General features: G+C 47.4%; 1 protein-coding gene across 1 annotated transcript; it reads right to left on the reverse strand.

Annotated features, from left to right (window-relative positions):
• Positions 1–2,678: 2,678 nt before the first annotated feature.
• On the reverse strand, positions 2,679–5,586 carry Paqr9 (progestin and adipoQ receptor family member 9). The gene has a single exon (XM_052187640.1). It carries the CDS (start codon positions 4,744–4,746, stop codon positions 3,625–3,627), a length of 1,122 nt encoding a protein of 373 aa, XP_052043600.1. The 5' UTR covers positions 4,747–5,586; the 3' UTR covers positions 2,679–3,624.
• Positions 5,587–19,663: the final 14,077 nt, after the last annotated feature.

Here is a 19,663-nt window from a genome sequence, read left to right on the forward strand (position 1 = left end):
ACATAGTCCTGCAGACTAATAGACACAACTGAGCGCAAAGCTGTCCGTGCCTTCAATATCAGTCTGAAGACTGAATTCTGTCGCCTTCAGCCAATGGTAAGACCACTGAAATGCACCTTCAGACATACCTGTCCACTATAGCTTCGTGCAGACTTTCTAGCTGAGAGAGCTGAAGATTAAAAACCCTGGCTTATCGCCGTCAGCCCCTCGGATTCATCACCAAATCAGAGAATCTTGCCAATGTGACATTCTTAGCATCAGTTCCCATATATAAAGTTGCCTGCCGGATTAGGCTAAGTGGTTTTCTGACTGCCAGCACTTCCGGTGGGGTTTATGAATGGAAGCAGCTTAAGGCCGCTCTGGACAGCAATGTAGCCCCAGACTTTCTCCCTGGGCTATTTATGGAACGGGTATGGCCAGTGGAAAAAAGATCATGTTTATTTTTACAAGCCAGTCATGACATGAAGGAGTCTGTACTTCCTCTCTCTGGGAAGGTCATCTTCTTCACCTGAGTGGCAAGCTGGGGAGGAAGAAAGGGTCTCCCTGGAGCCAACTAAACCTGAGCCTTGGCCAGCTAGCCCCAGAGGCAACCCATGGAGCAAGAGGCACAGACATCAGTCATTTCCCAGACACCCCTCCAAGGGGGCTGCCCCTGGAGATACCACCTAGGTTACGACTACAAATGAAAAGAAAAATGGATTTTATAATTTGCTTCAAAATTTGACTGCCAAATAGATGGTATGAAGATAGTGGAGTGAATTCTTATTTATAATTTGTCAGATATTTTGACCCGTTAGATGCAATCAAATCTAATGGATGTGGTGAAATGGAGAACATGGAAAAGTTTTTTTTTTTTTAGACTTTTATTCTGATGGGTACATTACTCCTGAAATGTGTAATAAGCCCGGTTAGCTCCATGCAAATAGACTGAGTAAATATTTGCTCTACAATGGCATTATCTGCCTTCACAGAAATAGTGTAGTTCAGCCAGCAGCATGTAGTTAAACCATCCCTGATCTTCAATGGTGTATGTGGGGTATCTGTGAACCGGAAGGGAAGCTAATACTCTTTTCAATTAGAATGCCCCATTGCTAATGCTAGTGGTGCAGGGGCTGTGTGTGTGTGTGGGGGGGGATGTCAGGAGGAGAGGGGAGAGGACTCCTCCTTTTGCCTGGAGCACACTGAGTAGAGAGGTCTTGCCTGGGAAAGCGGGTCATCTCACTGGCTCATGCATCATAATCACTGGAAAATGATACGGGTATGATTTTATCCTCAAGTGGCCTCTGCTTAAAGACAAAGACACACAGCTAGAGAGGACCCAGAAGATCTCCAACAAAAACCTAAAATGACAAATTCTGGGTTTTAGTTCCTGTTCTCACGTTCATACATTCTTTCAGATGTCTCTCTCTTGAGAGTTCCTTCCAAAGTGTGTGGGGGTGTGTGTGTGTCCCAATTCAACAACAATAACAACAACAAAAATCCTACAAAATATTCCTTAACCTGTTTCTTTAGTTTATGAATCAACATTCTTTAAGACTCTACAAGAAGTAGCAGTGACATGCAAGTAAGTGTATGTGGATACAACCTGATTTCTACAGTTCTCCTTGAACGTAAGTGCTGAATTCAGTTTCGCTGAGGAACAGTATTGGTGGTAAATACACACTATCAACCTCTGTAACCAAACAGAAATCTCCTTGCATTTTGCAAAGGCTAAGACACTGACATTCATTAGGAGTCATGCAAAGTACATTTTAAAATCCTATTAAGAAGTCCTAAATTTACAATACATTCTCTCTCATTCTCTCTCTCTCTCTCTCTCTCTCTCTCTCTCTCTCTCTCTCTCTCTCTCTCTCTCTCTCTCTTCCTAACACACACACACACACACACACATTTAACTTCTGTATGCAAGTGAACACACTCGGGGCATTGGTTCCTCCAGGGAATTGTGCAAAGATTCTCTATTTACAAATACAGTAGCAATTAAAAGCATAAACAAAACACCCATCTTTTCAGGAGCACCATCCTACCAGTACTGAGGTAAGTGTTCATATACCCTATGTGCTTGTCTTAAATTACACCACTAAGCCAAGGCTTCCCAGTGTGGCTGCCTCTTAGCCCAAAGGACTTACTAAGAAGTGTGTTGGATGTTTAAACGTCTTAGTTAGAGTTACCATTCTAACGACAGGTTAACATTTATAAGACATGTCTAACAACACTGGCTAATAGGGTCTTTAGAAAGAGTCTAGGGGCACGGGATTTAGGGTGAATACCAATCATTTCCACAGCCTGGCTTCAAATGAGACGTTGATGTTTAGCTGAGCAATTGCAGTCTTACTTAAATTCAAAACTTTCAGTAATATCAAGATCCTTGTTTTCATAATAGGACATCCTCACCTCATCCTGACTGCCTTTTAAATTTTAAGCAAGGATACATGTGTCGCTGTCCTACCCTCCCACTCACTGTGGTTGCAGCAGGGCCCTCAGCCACCTCAGAGGGCTGACTCGTGCAGAAGCCAAATACTCCACACACCTTTAAGCTATTCCTGGCCCTACTACAACCCTAAACCTACCCCTACCTTCCCTCCCTCCTGTTCAACCACGATTTGCAGCAAAGTAGGAAAAGAATATGCTATTCTCCCAGTATACGAAGCTATGTTTGAGGACCAGTCATTTGGGCATTGCTTCAAAAGGCACATTTATTTTAGTGGCAACTTAAGTAAGTAGAGAGGAAAGAATCAGATAAAAAAAAAAGGGGGGGGGGCAGACAAAAACCCAGGATGGGTTTTGTGGAATACATCAAAGTAAGTAGGAATTGGAGACCTATACAAACCACCGGAGCCTAACCAATAGTCTAATCAGAGTCCCTAAGTAGTCATTCACAGCTTTATCATGACACTCAGAGGCCTTCACAGAACACTGTTTAAAAATGTAGTCGAGAACTCTCAAGCAGCTAGCCCTAATGTCCAGTTCCCGTGTGCAATGCAGAAGGCTACAGAAATCAAAACTATGTGACAAAGGAAATTCAGTGCATCTCACAGGCTTCGATAAATTACGAAAAATCATTGAATATATTATCATTTAAATAACATCTGATACACATTTCGAAATAATTAACTTGTGTTCACATTCCATGCATTGTCTGGCGGGTTAAGGCCCGGGTTTGTGTCTTTGTGCCCATTTCTCCACAAAGAAAGCTGCACTCTTTCCACAGACCCAAGCATTTCTAGACCTCAGTAGAAGCGGCCAGGGCTTTGTGTTTACCCTCCGCACTGCACACCTGCCTTCACTAAGGGACACAGAAGACTCTCAGAAAAGCCAATTGCTTGGGGCTCCATCTGTAATCACAATCCTCACTGTGTTTACAAAAATCCCTGGATATCATAGACAGTCCCTAATTTTCTTCCCGGAGACCCTCTTCCTTCTGTTCCATCCTCATCTCCCTCTTCCAAAGGAAGTGGACTTGGGATTCCCCAACTATCAGAGAACTCTTCCTTGTGGCCTGCAGCACCCTCTTCTAGCAAAGAAGGAAACAAAACTTGAAAACAAACCAACAATAACAACAACAACAGAAATTCCACGCAAACAGGTGGGCAAACCATAGCCTCCTCCGGGAGGGGTGGAGGCTCACTTTTTACTGCAGAATTCGGTGCTGTTCAGGAACTTCCTGATGACCAGCCCCAGGCAAACCACCAACAGCAGCATGTAGCCCACTGTGCCCGTGAAGGTGGGGGCGGCAGGAGGTGCCTGGAGGAACTGGCGCAGGCCCTCTTCCACGTAGTACACCTGGTCATAGATGCTGAGGAAGGTGAAGATGTGGAAGAGCTGGTGGCTGTGGCCGATGATGTCGAAGAGACCCGGCTGGATCCGCTCGGGGATCTTGCTCACGTTGAAGAAGGCGGCCACCACCAGCCAGAAGTAGCGGCGGTAGAAGTGCACGAAGAGTGTGGGGTTCTCGCCTCGCAGGTCGAAGAGCAAGCTCTCTAGCATAATGGGGCAGGCCATGCTGAGCGGCATGACGAAGACGAAGGTGCGCAGGGCGAACGGGTAGGAGCACCAGTCGGTGCGGCTCTTGCAGCAGGCCACGGTGCAGGCCACGGCCAGCACGAAGGCCACGGGGAGCACGAGCGCGCGGTAGACGGCGATCAGACGGGTGCAGTCCACGTGCCAGCCCAGGCGCTGCTGCACGTACGGCGTCATGACCCTGGCGTCCAGCAGGCTCAGGCTAGGCAGCAGGTAGTAGTAGTAGGCCACGGTGCTGCCGAAGCCATAGTAGCTGATGGAAGCGTAGTCCAGGTAGAAGAAGGCGGCGCGCAGGCGCAGCGACAGGCAGCTGAACACGTGCGCCGTGCAGCTCATGGCGAAGGTCAGCAGCACCCCTGATGCATAGCACCACAGCGGCAGCAGCCAGGGGTGGTGGAAGGGCACATCGCTGCCGCCCAGGAAGAAGAGGCGGCAGAACTTACTGAGGAACAGCAGCAGCGGGATGAAGTGCGTCCAGAAGTTGAGCGTCTCGTTGGTGGGCTTCAGCACCGAGGCCAGGCACTCCTGCGCGGTGCACGGCAGCCGCCGGTAGCCGGACAGGATGAAGCACTCCACGAAGTCATCGGGCACCTCGTCCCAGCGCAGCAGCGGCTTGGCTGTGGCCGCCGGCGGGCTCCGGGGGGCGGAGGCGGGATGCGAGCGCCGGGAGGTCGGGGCGGGCGGTCCCTTCGCGCCCGCGCCCCGCTGCTGCAGGCGCCGCGGCATGGTGCCCCGGGCTGAGCTAGGGCGCGCGCGAGGCCACGGCGGGCGCCGCTCGCCGTCGGAGCCTTTGTGCGCGCGCGCGGGATCGCGGCCGCAGGTTGGCTACGCGGCCTCGGCTTGGAAGCCGGCTGCTCCGGGGGGTGGTGGTGGGGGTGCTCGGCGCACCGGGCGGGAGGCTGCTGCTGCTACTGCTACTGCTGCTGCTGCGCGCTCGGCTTGCCCGCGGCGTCCTCGCCACGCTCGCGTCTCTCAGCGCGCGGCCGGCCGCGCTGCGGTGGCGGCGATGGTGGTGGCGCGGCTGACTCTGACTGCGGCGGCGGCGGCGGCGGCGCGGCGGTGACTGGGCATCGTGCGCGCGGGGCGGGCGGCGAGAGGCGGGATGTGCGCGAGGCGCTGGCGGGGGAGGGCGGCGCCGCGTAGGGCGGGGGCCCCCGGGGTTAGGGTGTCTGCGCCGCGGCGGGGGATGGAGGTGTCCCCTGTCTTGCGTCTCCTACCATCCCCCCTCACCCCCCCTTCTCGAGAGGGCTGCGGCCGCTGGGGCCGCCGCGTTAATGATTGATGCGGGGCCGGAGGCTGGCCAGAGACACGGCCGCCGGCGTCCAGGGCGAGAGGGTGGACAAGGGTGGGCGAGGGGGTTCGAAGCGCGACAGCCACGCCGGCGTTCTAGAGGACACTGGGGACCCGAGTTCGTGGGGGGCGGGGAGGGAGCCCGGGCTAGGCGGAGGGATGCTCTAACTGTAACCTGCCGAGGTGACAGGGAAGGCACTGCGGTACCGGCTTAGAGACCGTGTCCGGATCCGAGCTTGGCGGTTGTCAGACAGCTGGTGCGGCTTCTCTTGTCCTGCTCCCATCCTTGTGTGTGTGTGTGTGTGTGTGTGTGTGTGTGTGTGTGTGTGTTCGTCGTGTGCGCGAGTGTTGCCCCCCTACTCAATCCACGCCAAGCCTTAGTTTATCTCCTTAGTCTAGCGGACCTATTCAGGTGCGTCACTATCCTCCTCCTCTCCCTCTTTGTGGTGTCTAAAGGGACCTAAAGGGACAATTCCCAAGCTGGTCTTCAGCTCAGCTCACCAACACCGAAGCCCCAGGTTACCCCTCCGCGGCTTTAACTAGGAATCTGATGAAGAGCTCTGGAGCGCTTGACAACGGATTTTCAAAGAACAGTTTCAGACGATGGTATGGGGATTCAGAACGCCTCTAAGGAGCTGAGGAATTTATTAAAAAGGGATTCCCAAGCAGAGCTGTGTAGGAGCCTGGGGAGGATGCAGATGAGGGAAGACTTTTAGAACAAACCTGAAAAGGGAGTTGAGACCTTTCCTAGAGACTGTAGAATCTAGAATCGGTGGTTTGGATAAACCTATGCATAATTAACCTTAGAAGTACCTGGCATGGCTAGTTTAGAGTTTCTTCAAGCAAGGGGCCTGAAGAAAAGGAGACTTGAAGAGTTCCACGGTTTGTGATGAGCAGCGGTGTAAAAAATATCATAACCTAGACTTCCAAGATGGGGTTTCCCTGTGACATCTCAATGTTCAACATGTTCCATCTCCCAGTGATAGAATCTCCGGGTGCGGCTTCATCTGACTGGAGCCTTCCCCTTGGTATCTATAACAAGATCTACAGTTCTAAGGAGTTAGGTACTTGCTGTTTATAGCTTTAAAATATCTCAGATACTCTTTTCCCATTTTGCAGTAAGGAAAATGGAGGCACCATGGCCAAGGTGAGCACACCCAGGTGGTGAATGGGAACCCAGGCAGGCGGTTTTTAGACTTCATGGATAAAACTAGAACACCCAGTAACTTCCTTCACTCAGAAGATTTTCTTTTAAAATTTTATTTCATGTTAAAATTGAAATTGCCACCTCCATCACTAAATCAAGCCCTGTAAGGAAGTTAAAGATTTTCTTTAATAATCTGAGCTGTAGATATATTATTTATAACTAGACTGTCATTTTGCATTGTAAATATTTAGGATTAATCAAGTCTTTTTGGAAGTTTCAATCTTTGAAATAGTTTCCACTCATTGATTTTGCAAACTCTTGCACAACTGGGCCGAAGGTGCTCGTTGGTGTTTTATCTTTCTGATCTATCACATATTTTTGGCTAGTGGGTTTGCAATGAATTTAGGTTTTGTTGAAGTTATTTAACTGGTCATTTCTTTGTCTCTTTTTCCCTTTTAGTTTTTTCCCAGTTTAAAACTTGAACTCTAGCTTCCTTTAACACGTGGATTGGGACCCAAGGTAATCTGTAAAACCGATTAGGAGTCAAGTGTTTAATTCCGGTGGAGGAATGCTAAATCTGAACCCCAGGCAAATCAGAGAAACAAATTGTTCATGTTCCCTTTGTTCCCCCACAGACAACCTAAGGTGCTGTCTGGAAAGGGAGTTCGTCATACTATAATTCCCACATCTGCAACCCCTTGGTTGCAGAAGCATCTCATTTACATAATTGGGAGAAATTTTTACAGATTTTCTTTCTCATGCAGAACGAGATTTCTTTGAGACAAGGTCTCAGTATGCAGCTCTCTCTCTGGCTTTGAACTTGCTATGTAGATCAGACTGGCCTTGAAATCCTAGAGTCTGCCTTGCCCCTGTCTCTGAATGCTGGCATTAAAGAAGAGTGCCACTGCTTGCAGCCAGAGTCTTACAGACTGACTGGGAGAGGGGACCACTGAAGGAGGAAGGAGGAGAGGACATGCCAGGGAAGGAGATGGGTGAGCACAAGCCAAACACAGTGATACACATTTATGAAACTGTCACAATGGAACATTATTTAGTTTAAAAAAAAAACCCTTCAAAACAATGGGATTGACTGTAAATGACTGTTCAAATTTCTAGGTAGGTAAATAGTATATATCTTTCTGATTAAGACATAGAATTGGCAAGGCTTGGTGATGCAAGCCTTTAATACCAGCATGTGAGAGGCAGGGGCAGGTGGATCTCTGTGAGTTCCAGGCCAGCCCAGTGTACAGAGCAAAAGTCAGAACTGTTACACAGAGAAACCCTGTCTTGGGAAAAAAAAGAACAGAGGAGGGTGTTCTAATAAAATATAGTGTTCTTTTACAACATCAGTATTTTATAAAGTAAAAAAAAAATGTTTGATGATGTTCTTTTATTTCAGAAAATACTCTTGTTTTTTTTTTCTCTCATATTTCTAACCCCACATAAAGCAAGAACCCAGCTGATGTAATGGACAGGGTGACCACATGATACACAAATATGAAAATGTATACAAATCCCAAGAAGCACCTTCAAAACTATCAAAACAAGAAGAAACAGGTTGCAATGTAAAAGGAAGATAGTATTCAGGAAAGTTCTCTAGTCTAGGTCCAGACAGCTAGCTGCCCTTGCTATATCCTGATGGAGCTGGATAGAAAGGAATACATGAAATAGCAAAATGTATGTTGTGATTATCAAACAGAGCAGCGGTGCCAGGTTTTCCTTAACTACTAACAATCAACAGAGATCCTCTAATTCTTAATCTTGAAATATGAACCCATTTTCCCAAGTCCTGCAGGAGCTGGGTTTTGCGTTTGGCCTCTGGCAATCTGCTTTTCTTCAGAGGTAAGCTCTGAGCACTGGCCTTGGCCGTGCAGATAGAAGCAGTAGGCCAGCGGCTGTTCCAGGGGGTGTGCTGTCTATGAGGCATCTCGAGGGAATCATGCTCTTTGCAGTGTTCTTGGTGGCCAAAAACCACCAAGAATGGCACTGACCAGGCAATGCTGGCATTCAGAGGTAGAAACCAGTAAGGTCTCAAGACAGGGAAAGGGCTTTAGCGGGTACAAATACAGAAACTGTACATTGGGCTATTCTGGGTCTTGGGAATGGAACTATAACAGCTGTAGCAAACCAGATGGATTCTCCCGATATGATTTTCTTTGGTCATGTGTCTTTCTATTGGGAATATATGACGCAAACAAAAAACTTCTTCAGCAAATTCAGCCCACAGGAAAACAAGCCCTCTTATGATATACCTGATTCCAGGGAGATTTTTCCTCCGTTCTGGAGGTTAAATCCAATGCCTTGCATACGCTAGGCACATGCTGGGCCGTGGAACCACATCTCCAGCCCCTTCTTAACTTTATTTTGAGACAGTCTTAATTGTTCGGGCTGTCTTTGGGCTCCCTCGGTCAGCTCAGGCGCACCTTGAACTGTTAATTCTACCGCTTCAGCCCCCAGAATAGCTGGAATTCCAGGCCTATATCACCAGGTCTGGGAGAAAGGATTTTGTTTTAGTTTCATTGTAATCTCAAACCAACCAACAAAGCAAAATGTCATGGTAGTGCACCTACCCCTTAACTGTCCCCAAGAGTCTGCATGAGAATCCTCTCGGAGATTCAGGCTCAGCAGAGAGCTTCTGTTCTCCTAAAAATACAAAGAGCTTTGCTGTGTTTTCAGCCACTGTCCTCCAGGCCAGAGAGTCACAATAGCGTAAGAGGGTCTGAGCTCCCCCTAATGTCATGGAGAGTACCTGTGACATCCTCTGGGGAAAGTGCTAGCTGGATGGTGGGAAGAAAGGCTAGCTGGATTAGACTCTGGAGAGGGTGTTAGCAGGTTGGGTTCTTATCTGGAGCCATTGCTTCTAAGTTGGCAACCATTATCTTTTGGAAAGAAGCTAAGGAGGACTTAACTGAGAATATGTTCACCCTTCAGGGTCAATGCCACATTCTCCAGCCTCAAGTTCCTGCCCCCTCCTCACTACGGGTGGTCTCCAGGGCAGATGCACGTAACTAAGATGACGAGTACCCTAACTTCTGTGCAAATGCATCTCCATTTTCTGTGACTGTGAGGATGTCCTTTAGTTGGAGGTTCAAGGCCATCAACATGTAAATACAGTTGGTGTGAGGGAGGGGCAGCAGCATGACTGGTAAGGAGAGAGATCAAAACTGGTTTTTGATCTCTGTTTCACAATCCAGTGCCCCTGTCTGTTCCTGCCTGCTTCCATCCCCACGTTTCCAGGATAGGGGTCACAATCTGGGGTGTTTCTTTCAATTCCACCCTTTGTGTATCCTGTCCAGAGCCTGTGTTATCCATCTACAAAGGCCTCATATTTATGTGTTGCCCTCTGGGGAAGAGCTCGCCATGACTACTATTTTTTGCTTTTGGTATGGCCTGTTGGGTGGTTGCCATTTACTTGAGAAACCAGCAAGTGTGGAGCGTAGATTACCAAGTTCCTCATTATTTATCTGCAGGTTTTCTTAAAACACACGGCTTCATGCTTGGTAAGCATCGCTGACACGTCCCACACAACGGGGTAGGTTGCATATTATGTAAGCATGAGTTTAAGGTTAGGACTTAGATCTCAGAGCAGGGTTACCGTGTAACGCTTCCAACTGTGCAGGCTGACTTCCCGTCGTGGCAGTGGTTCTGTTTTCTGATCTTACATTACATTCATCTACTGTGATGGAAACTTTACCTATACCTCTGACCCTCAGAATGCCCTCTGCAAGGGGATGAATACATCATCCTGAGTCTGAGACAGAACATGAGACAGGCTGAGAGAAGTTAAGCAGCCAGGTGGCAGAGCCGGGTTGAATCCTTGTTCATCCCCAGCCCCTCCCTTATGCCTCTACAAAGCAACGCCTCCTGAAAAGTCGCAGCACAGTTAGCCTCGAGCATTTCCAGTAAAGTGGCTTAACCTCCTCTATCTGAATTCTTTTCATCATTATTGGAAAGCCTTGTTAATAATTAAATGAGCACAGCCGATGCTAAAAGCACACTGATGTGTCTGGGCCTGAGGTTAGCTGTAAGTAGTATTGAATATGGGTACCCATTGGATCTGGCTAGAGAGTCCCCAAAAGAATGATGTCAAATAAGACGTGTGATCTGAGGGCTGAATACTGATGGGACACATCTAATGTAAAGAGCATTCTCCAATGAATGAATGTTGAGCCCGGGGGTTGGCTGGACCCTGTAGAGTTGGGAGAGGCAAGCGGGAGACTCGATCCCTTAGGTGATTATGGCTGCTGACGGCCATAGGAAGGGCAGGATCCGGCTGAAATACCACTGTGTGCTGAACATCAAAGGGCGGGCGCCTCGGGTGTTGGCGCTTAGAGACTCACATTCATTCTTGGTTCCACTGGGTTTGAAAATGCGGGAGTATTCATTGTTATGGTCTCAGCATCTGTCGAAAATGTCTATGGGCAAAATGACCTAAGCGCCGTTCACTAAACCGAGGGAAGCCTGTCACACGCTTAACTCTTCATTTCTTAGTGTGCACCAGTGATCTCACATCTGTCTTGTGCCCCGTGTGCAAACCACAAGCCTTTGATTGGGGTCACCCTGGAGCCTCTTCTGCACACTTAAGCCAGGTTTACCAAGGGAACAATCATCTTTTTTTCTTTCTAGGAACCTACTTTTTCCCATTATCACTCACTGGTCTCTGTCCTTATAGCCATAAGTTCTCTCTCTCTCTCTCTCTCTCTCTCTCTCTCTCTCTCTCTCTCAAGTCTATGGTCAAATGAATGCTAGTGTGTGTGTGTGTGTGTTGTGTGTGTTGTTGTTTTGTTGCTGTTTGGTACATTTGTCTTCCCTCCTGCCTCTGCTTCCCAACTGCTGGGCTTACAAGTGGGTACCACTGTCAACAACAGGAATATTTTCTTTTGTTAGTCTTATTTTTTTCTTTTGCACAGGGTTTTATGTAGCCCAGGCTGACTTCTAACTCACTAAGTAGCTGAGGATAACCTTGCACTCTTGCTCCTCCCGCCTCTACCTCCCAAGTGCTGAGACCGCAGATGAGGTTCATCACATCCTGGGCATGTCACCACGCCCAACTATCTTGTTGCATTCTTGATCCCTGCCTCGTCCTTCAGCCTTCTCCCCACCCCCTCCCTCCTTCCTTCTCTTTCTCCTTCCACCAAGTCTCGAGTCTGGCTGCCTCAATCTTATGCACACTTACTCCCTGGCTAAAGGCACTCTGAATGCTGGGCTGTTATTTGCTGAGCCCATAGGGAGCCTCTGGGGACAGCTCACAGGCACTAGTAATCTTCATTATGTTCCAAGTCAGTGGCGGATGTGAGGGTGTGGGGAAAGAGAGGGAGGGAGAGAGAGAGAGAGCAGGTAGTGCATGCAGAGTCCACTTTGCAGCAGCAGGGAAACGACTCCACCATGTTTCAACACAACCATCTTAAAAACGATTTACCTAGGTCAGCTGTTTTAAATACCCTAAATGCCATTAAACTTTGGTTGCTTATCTAAATGTTGTGCTAAAGGGACTGGAGAAAAGATGGCTCGGCGGGTATAGATGCTTGCTGATCTGCCTAGGGGTGTGAGTTCAGCCCCTGAAGCCCACGTGATAGGAGAGGACAGACTCCTGCAGGTGTCCTCTGACCTCCACATGTTTGCTGTGGCGCACAGTCACCAAGTCCAAAATAAATCTGTATATTTAAAAAAAAAAAGCCTGCGGCCGTCTCTGACCGTGACCTCGTGGGGGTTAAGGCTGGGGCAAGGGTTAAACCAGGTAAAGCTCCGAGTCCTGAACTGTCGGCACCGGCTCATCCCAGAGAGAACTACTGGCAGTCCTAGAGAACAGGCCTCTTTCTCCTGGCGTCTGCCCACCTATGCTGCACAGGCACCGCCGGGCTCCCTCACTCGTGATTAACAAGTGAATCTGGAGCTGGCGAGCGGGCCTTCCTTCCTTCCTTCCCCGTTTGACATAGCATGAAGGGCCATCTGTGCATTTTTCAGACTTCCTGATTCTGCTAACCTTGTTTCTGAAGGCTGCTTGGGAGCGGGAACCGAAAGGCTCTGTGGGCTCCCATTCTGTCCGATCTACCCTGCCTGAGAGAGCAGTGCTAACTTCGAGCATTTCCTGCAAGAGGCTCAGTAGTGGACTCGCTTTACAGCCACTTAGGGGAGACAGACAGAAGCCTGCAAGGCTCCGTGTGATCAGAGCACTATGTTCTCAAATTACTTTTCATTCTCCACTACCCAATAGTCTGATGTGAGGATGTCAAAACTACATATTTATTAAGGCTCTTTTTAAAAAGATTTTAAAAAAATATTTATGACCATGCTTGCACATATTTCTATGTGCATGTATTGCATGTATTGCATGTGTGTCTGGTACCTGAGCAGGTCAGAGAGGCTGTTGGGTTCCCTGAAACTAGAGTTATGGATGGTTGGAGCTGCCATGTAGGTGATGGGAATTAATCCCACGTCGTCTGCAAGAACAAGTGCTCGACTATTGGCCTGTCTCTCCATTGTACAGTATTGGAAGCAAATCAGAAATAAAGCAGAAATCAAGTCTCATAGAAAGAAAAGAATTCTCATGAAAAAGTGATAAATATCTGATTTATTTATTTTTTTGTAATTAAAAGTATTAAATATACCGATGTTTTACTCTATTTTTATGCATGCTTTGTTGACTTTGCTGTGGAGAATGTCTTGCTGTGGGGAGAACTAGTGTTAAAAGACAGATAACAGGGAAGGGCTAAGTCAGGGAGGCAAACATTTCTCTGTGTGAATGGGATGTGGATGACGGCCAGCCACAAGTTTTCAGACCAAGTGTTACTGCCATTAAAGCTGATATAGTTTTAAATGCTGGTGCCACCTTGCTTGGCCATGGTGTCCTGCTAATGACACCATGGAGAGGGAACCCAGGGGGGGAGCGGCCTTGGAATTCTGTCCTGTGTAGTTGGCAGTGCTTGGTTTGAGAGAGATTTTGAAAGACTGAGCAGGCAATTTCCAGGCCTCCTCCTCTTCCTCCTCCTCCCCCTCCTCTTCTTCCTCCTCCTGACTGTATCAGCCTTCCTATGGTTCCTCTAGGTCACCAGTCATGAGTCTAGGAAAGGCTGCCCGTGGCTGTGCCCAGGCTGTCAGTCTCCTGACCAGTTTTGAGAGGACAGGGCTTATCTTCAGTCAGCCATGCTGGGCCACCAGGCCCCGAGCCTGGCATGTGCTGTCCTCCCTGGGGAGGGCGGGCCTTTTCCTTAGTTCACTGGTAGGCTGTGAGCTGCCCAGGGCCCTTGCACTTGGCTTACTCTCTACCTCATTCTGTCTCACACACTTTCCTTCCAGTCTCTCTCCCACTCGCTTCGCTGCCTAGTATCACCCACGCTTTCTCGATGGGATGTGACGCGTGTTTTGTTTATTTTGTGTCTTCCCTGATGAACTATCAAGGCAGGGGCTTTCCTCCCTGGTCTTTCTCCAGTGCCTGGTGCATGGTAGGCAAATGATGAAATCCACGGGGTGATTAAAGCTCTCCTGTGGGCGAGCGAGGTGGCTCAGAGGACAAGGTGTGTGTCATTGAGCTTAACGACCTGAGTTTGATTACCAGTGCTCAAGTGTATACACACACACACACACACACACACACACACACACACACACACACACAAATAAGTAAATAAATAAACCAATTTCTTAAGGCTCCTCTACACGTTTCCTACACCCAGAGCCTGGGCTCCGCTCAGAGTATTTGTATCGACAGCGATCTGGCATGGTCTCCACAACCCAGACCTGCTTAGCCAAAAATAGAAAACTCAAAAGCTGTTGGCTGTGAACCTGAGGGACGGGCAGTGGTTTCTATTCTTCACCATTAATCAAAAGGGGACCTTAAAAGAAAAAAGGGATTCATGTCACCACGTCTTCTAACTATTCTAGAAGAATTAGGCATGCTGATGTGTGGCACACTGGTGATTTATGACACAGAACCTAGGTCATCTTGGTAGAAGGAGTCGCAGGGCTTTCATTTGAATTTTAAAGGTCAATCCGAACAAAGTAGTTTGTAGTAAAGGGAATTCTTGAAATCCTGTCTATTAATAGCATCGTTTTGCACCCCTGCCGCTCAGAAGAGCCTCACTGTCTTCTCACCTTTCCAGAAAATATAGTAAATGTCAGTGCAGATACAGTGTAGTAAGAAAAAAAAAAACCTTCAGTCTTTGCTTTTGGACTGAGCTTTTAGCACTAACAGAACCTCCTGAAGGAAGCTGGTTTAAACCCTGCGAGTTTCACACGTGGGGGATGAGCCTCTAAGGCTACTGTACACTAACGTTAGGTCCTGGTAAAGCTCAACCAAGTATGCAGACACAGGGAGAGCCTTCGGCTTATGCGGAAGCCAGGCCTGTTCCTCACACTGGCAGCTGGGGTGGCCTGCTACAGGGACGCACACATGACCCAGGTCGTGCTACCCATGACCCAGCAGCGAAGCCCTATTGGGAAAAGCATAAGGGGAGCAGCGGGGGTGGGGTGGGGGGCTCAGTTGCAAGCAGGTTTATTGAGTGTGTTCTCTGATGCTGACATAGTACTTCTCTTCAGGGGCCAGGTGACTTGGCAGCCTCCCGGGGACCACCGGTGCTAAAGGTGAGTCCAGGGCTGGAGTCCAGAGCTCAGGAGGAAGATCTCTGAGAAATGTGGGTCTGTGAGAGGTGGAGAAAAACCTAAGCTCGGTACTGATGACAGACAAGTAGGACCCAAACAGTAAGACGGCGTTCTGCTTCACTGACGGAGTTTCTTTCCCCTGATGTATCAGCAAAAAAAAAAAAAAAAAACGTTTTAGTCTTGTAAGTTTTTTGCTTGTTTTTTTTTTGCTTGTTTGGTTGGTTGGTTTTTGTTTGCTTGTTTTGTTTTGAGACAGGGTTTCTCTGTGTAGCCTTAGTTATCCTGGAACTCACTCTGTAGACCAGGCTGGCCTCAAATGTAGACATTCGACTGCCTCAGCCTCTCAAGCACTGGGATTAAAGGCGTGTGCCCCCCCCCCCCCCAGCCCATCTGATAGCTTTGTATCTGTAAGAGCTTGCATTTGTGTGCTTTGGTGTGGTGATGTGGAGGGGCTGCAGCTGGCAACAACCAGCTCCTGGGCAAAGAATAGTTTATGCCTTCTTGCCTGGCCTTTTCAGGAGCATTGTTCCCAGCGTGAGGGTTCCTCCCCATGTGTTCTGTATGTTTTCTGTCATAGAGTTATGATGGTATTTAGCCTTGAATGCAAAATGTATGTGCAAATGTGTTTGTCCTTCTATCCCTGTTTGTAGATTCAGCCTCCCAGTGTAGGGGACTCACCTTCCTGTCCCCTACCTGCAGCCCAGCCACATGCAGGAGCATTTCACCAACCTTTCCCCAGCCCAGAGCTGCCCTACGGAAAGGTCGGTGGTGAGTTACAATTCCTTTGCAGTACTAGCCACAGACCATAAGCCCTCAATCTCCTAAGGACAGGCAGCAGCCTAGCACACCACCACTCCGTTCCAGTCTCCTGGTACCGGTAGCACATGGCAGGTGCCCAATATAGGTCAAACTCATCAGTGAATGAATGTCATCATAGAAATAGGAAATATGAGACAACTCAGTTCTGCATTTCCGAAGGGATTTCCAAGTGATAGGAAGGGGGAAAACATTTTACAGAGGCAATCCAAAAGACTGTTGGTATGACATCATGCCCAGCAAGAACAAAAATGAATTAATTCTGGGAAGACTTTTATGAAACCAGACTTAATTAGGAATTGTCAGAGATGGCCCAGGGTTGTTTTGAATCCTGCTGGTGCCCTTGTCGGGCTGAGGAGAAGAGACTTGCTGAGTCAGGGTGAGTCCCACTCACTCTGTCATGACTGGTTTCCAAGCTTTAGTCATCAGACTGCATGAGGGCCTCACCCTTCCTTACCACACGCCGAGTACAGTGCTCCACAAAGTCTCAAAGAATAAAGAAAGATATTTTTGAAAACATTATAAATAAGATGTCCCCACTTCCGACTCTAGCCTTGTTGTTAGTATGTAGCTGCCGGGTTTTTTTGTTTTTTGGGTTTTTTGTTTTGTTTTGTTTTTGATATACCATTTGAGGCTCTAGCCTTCCCCCTTCTTGTTCTTTTGGTATATATTTTTGGTTTACTTCTCCTGGTTGGAGTTATAGTCTCCTATCATTTGCTGCCAGTTTTTAGCACTACTGGATTGCATTTGCTCGTTTTATTTAGAATTGTTTATATGTATTTTCCAAACAGACACTCTACTATAGTTTTTTGGGATGTATAATTTGCTGCAGATTTTTATAACATTAAGGACACAGTAAAATCATACAGTGAGCTAAAACAAGGGGCCGGAGGGGTTTAACTCTTCCGAGGTCAGAAGGGCTGCAGCGCACAGAAGACCAGAGTACTTGTTCCACAACTGTGTACTCTGCCACCCTGGGAATGCAACCCCATCCACAACATTGTTAGAGTTAAAAGCAAAGTTACGTGACACTGGCACTAGGTTAAAAACAAAAACCCTGTCTGGGTGTGGTAGCACAGGCTTGCAAGCCCAGCACTAGAGAGGCAAAGGTGGGATGGTCCCAAGTTCAAGGCCAGCCTAGTCCACATATATGTTCCAGGACAGCCAGAACTACACAGTGAGGCATTGTCTTAAAAGAACCCAAAGCAGCTAAACAAATTAAAAATACAACTAATAAGTAATTGCTTTTTCCCTCATGAGGGAGATTGAAACGAGGGCATTTTGAATGCTGGTCAAGAGCTATCACTGAACAGCAAACCAAACCCAATAATAATAATAATAATAATAATAATTCTAAGAACAGTGGAAACACAGGAAGCTAATCAATGGGAGCACAAGGAAGCCATCTAAAGCTATCAATGGCCATGGCCTACAATGAACAGCATCATCTCACTGGGCGAAAAGTAAGGCTGTTATCAAGATGGTCAGAGACGAGGACTGATGCTGTGCTCAGGGCTGTGGTGTTAAAGATGCTTTTAAAGAAGGAAATAACAGGGCTGGAGAGATGGCTCAGCGGTTAAGAGCACTGATTGCTCTTCCAGAGGTCCTGAGTTCAAAACCCAGCAATCACATGGTGGCTCACAGCCATCTGTAATGGGATCTGACGCCCTCTTCTGGTGTGTCTGAAGACAGCTACAGTGTACTCACAAATAATAAATAAATACATCTTAAAAAAAGAAGGTAATAATATTCTCTGTCTGCAGTATACTTACTGTACAAAAGCAAGACACCATTAAAATCTGGAATCCAGTGCTGGTAGCACAGGTCTATAATCTAGCACTCAGGAGCTGAGACAGGAGAACTGGGATTTTGAGACCAACTTGGGCTATACAGTGAGTTCCAGGCCAGCCTGAGCTACACAGCAAAACCCTGTTCAGTCCTAATACACTTAATACAACCCAAACAAAAACATTCAGCATGTTATCTTTGGAGATGGACAAACTTTGAATGTCTACAGAGAGTAAATGTCCAAAAGTTTATTAACTTTTAGAGAAGTGGTCATGGATTGCCTTACCAAAGAAGAAACAAATGAAAATGTAAAACAAAAATAGCCTCGTTGTGGCACAAATGTGGTGGAGTCAGAGACAAATGGACCACATTTGAGAACTTGGAATTTGGAGGGCTGGGGATATAATGGAGATACTCTTGCTGCTTGTCTGATGCTCTTTGATTCTCAATATCACACACACACACACACACAAATACACACACACATGCACACATGCGTGCACGCACATACACACACACACACACACGCACATACACACACATGCATACACATACACACACACATGAACGCATGCACGCACACACGCATGCACACACAGAGCCATCCAGACACACATACACACATGTGCATGCACACATACATTCACACATGCACACCCTTCCACACCACACACACACAACATACACATGAGCATTGTGTGAGAGAATGTGTGGATTCAGTTGAATGGAAGAGGACGTGTGTTCGTTAGCTCTTCATCTGGATATTTGAGGAGATAAATTCCAGGGTAAGGTTGGCCAGCTTAAGTCTCAAGTTTTGACTTTAGGAAATACATAAGCTTGGGTGATCCCTTCAATTCTACAATCCACAATTTTCTTATCTATATGAATCTCATACAGTTCTTTTTCCAGAATGCCTAGCATGTAGAAATTAATCAGTAAATGTGAGTTATTACTATTGCATCTAATAAAAAAAATCCTAGGTAGATTAGAAGTATAAATGATACAATTACAAAAAATATGATTAAAAAATATAAAAATACAGAAGAGCATTGGTAAAACGTCTCATCATGGAGAACACTGGAAAAATAGCAATACAAGAAACCATCAACCACAGAAAGAGAAGTATAATAAAACAAAATAAGCATTGAGTGGAGACTGGAAAATGGGTGACCCTCATTGCTGTGGTTGACCCTCAGTGTTGCTATGGTGACCCTCAGTGTTGCTATGGTGACCCTCTGTGTTGCTATGGTGACCCTCTGTGTTGCTATGGTGACCCTCTGTGTTGCTGTGGGTGACCCTCTGTGTTGCTGTAGGTGACCCTCTGTGTTGCTATGGGTGACCCTCAGTATTGCTATGGGTGACCCTCAGTGTTGCTGCGGGTGACCCTCAGTGTTGCTGCGGGTGACCCTCAGTGTTGCTATGGGTGACCCTCAGTGTTGCTGTGGGTGATCCTCAGTGTTGCTGTGGGTGATCCTCAGTGTTGCTATGGTGACTCTCAGTGTTGCTGTGGTGACCCTCAGTGTTGCTGTGGTGACCCTCAGTGTTGCTGTGGTGACCCTCAGTGTTGCTATGGGTGACCCTCAGTGTTGCTATGGTGACCCTCAGTGTTGCTGTGGGTGACCCTCAGTGTTGCTGTGGGTGACCCTCAGTGTTGCTGTGGGTGACCCTCAGTGTTGCTGTGGGTGACCCTCAGTGTTGCTGTGGTGACTCTCAGTGTTGCTGTGGGTGACTCTCAGTGTTGCTGTGGTGACCCTCAGTGTTGCTGTGGGTGACTCTCAGTGTTGCTGTGGGTGACCCTCAGTGTTGCTACCGAAGCTCCCAGAAGTGCTACTCCGTCTGACAAACAAAATAAATGTATATAGACCTTTTGACTCCGAAGTCTTATTTTTGAAAATTTAGGTTATTAAAAGAAAAATGTCAATATAAATGACTGGCATAGATGTTTAAGGAAATTTGTCTTTTAAATATAAATAGATATAGATTAGACAGATAGATAGATAGATA

The sequence above is a fragment of the Apodemus sylvaticus genome, chromosome 7, assembly GCF_947179515.1.
Source record: "Apodemus sylvaticus chromosome 7, mApoSyl1.1, whole genome shotgun sequence".
NCBI lineage: Eukaryota > Metazoa > Chordata > Mammalia > Rodentia > Muridae > Apodemus > Apodemus sylvaticus.

Excerpts from the sequence above, each read along its gene's own strand:
- Paqr9 (XM_052187640.1), bottom strand. The coding sequence starts at position 4,746 with ATGCCGCGGCGCCTGCAGCAGCGGGGCGCGGGCGCGAAGGGACCGCCC.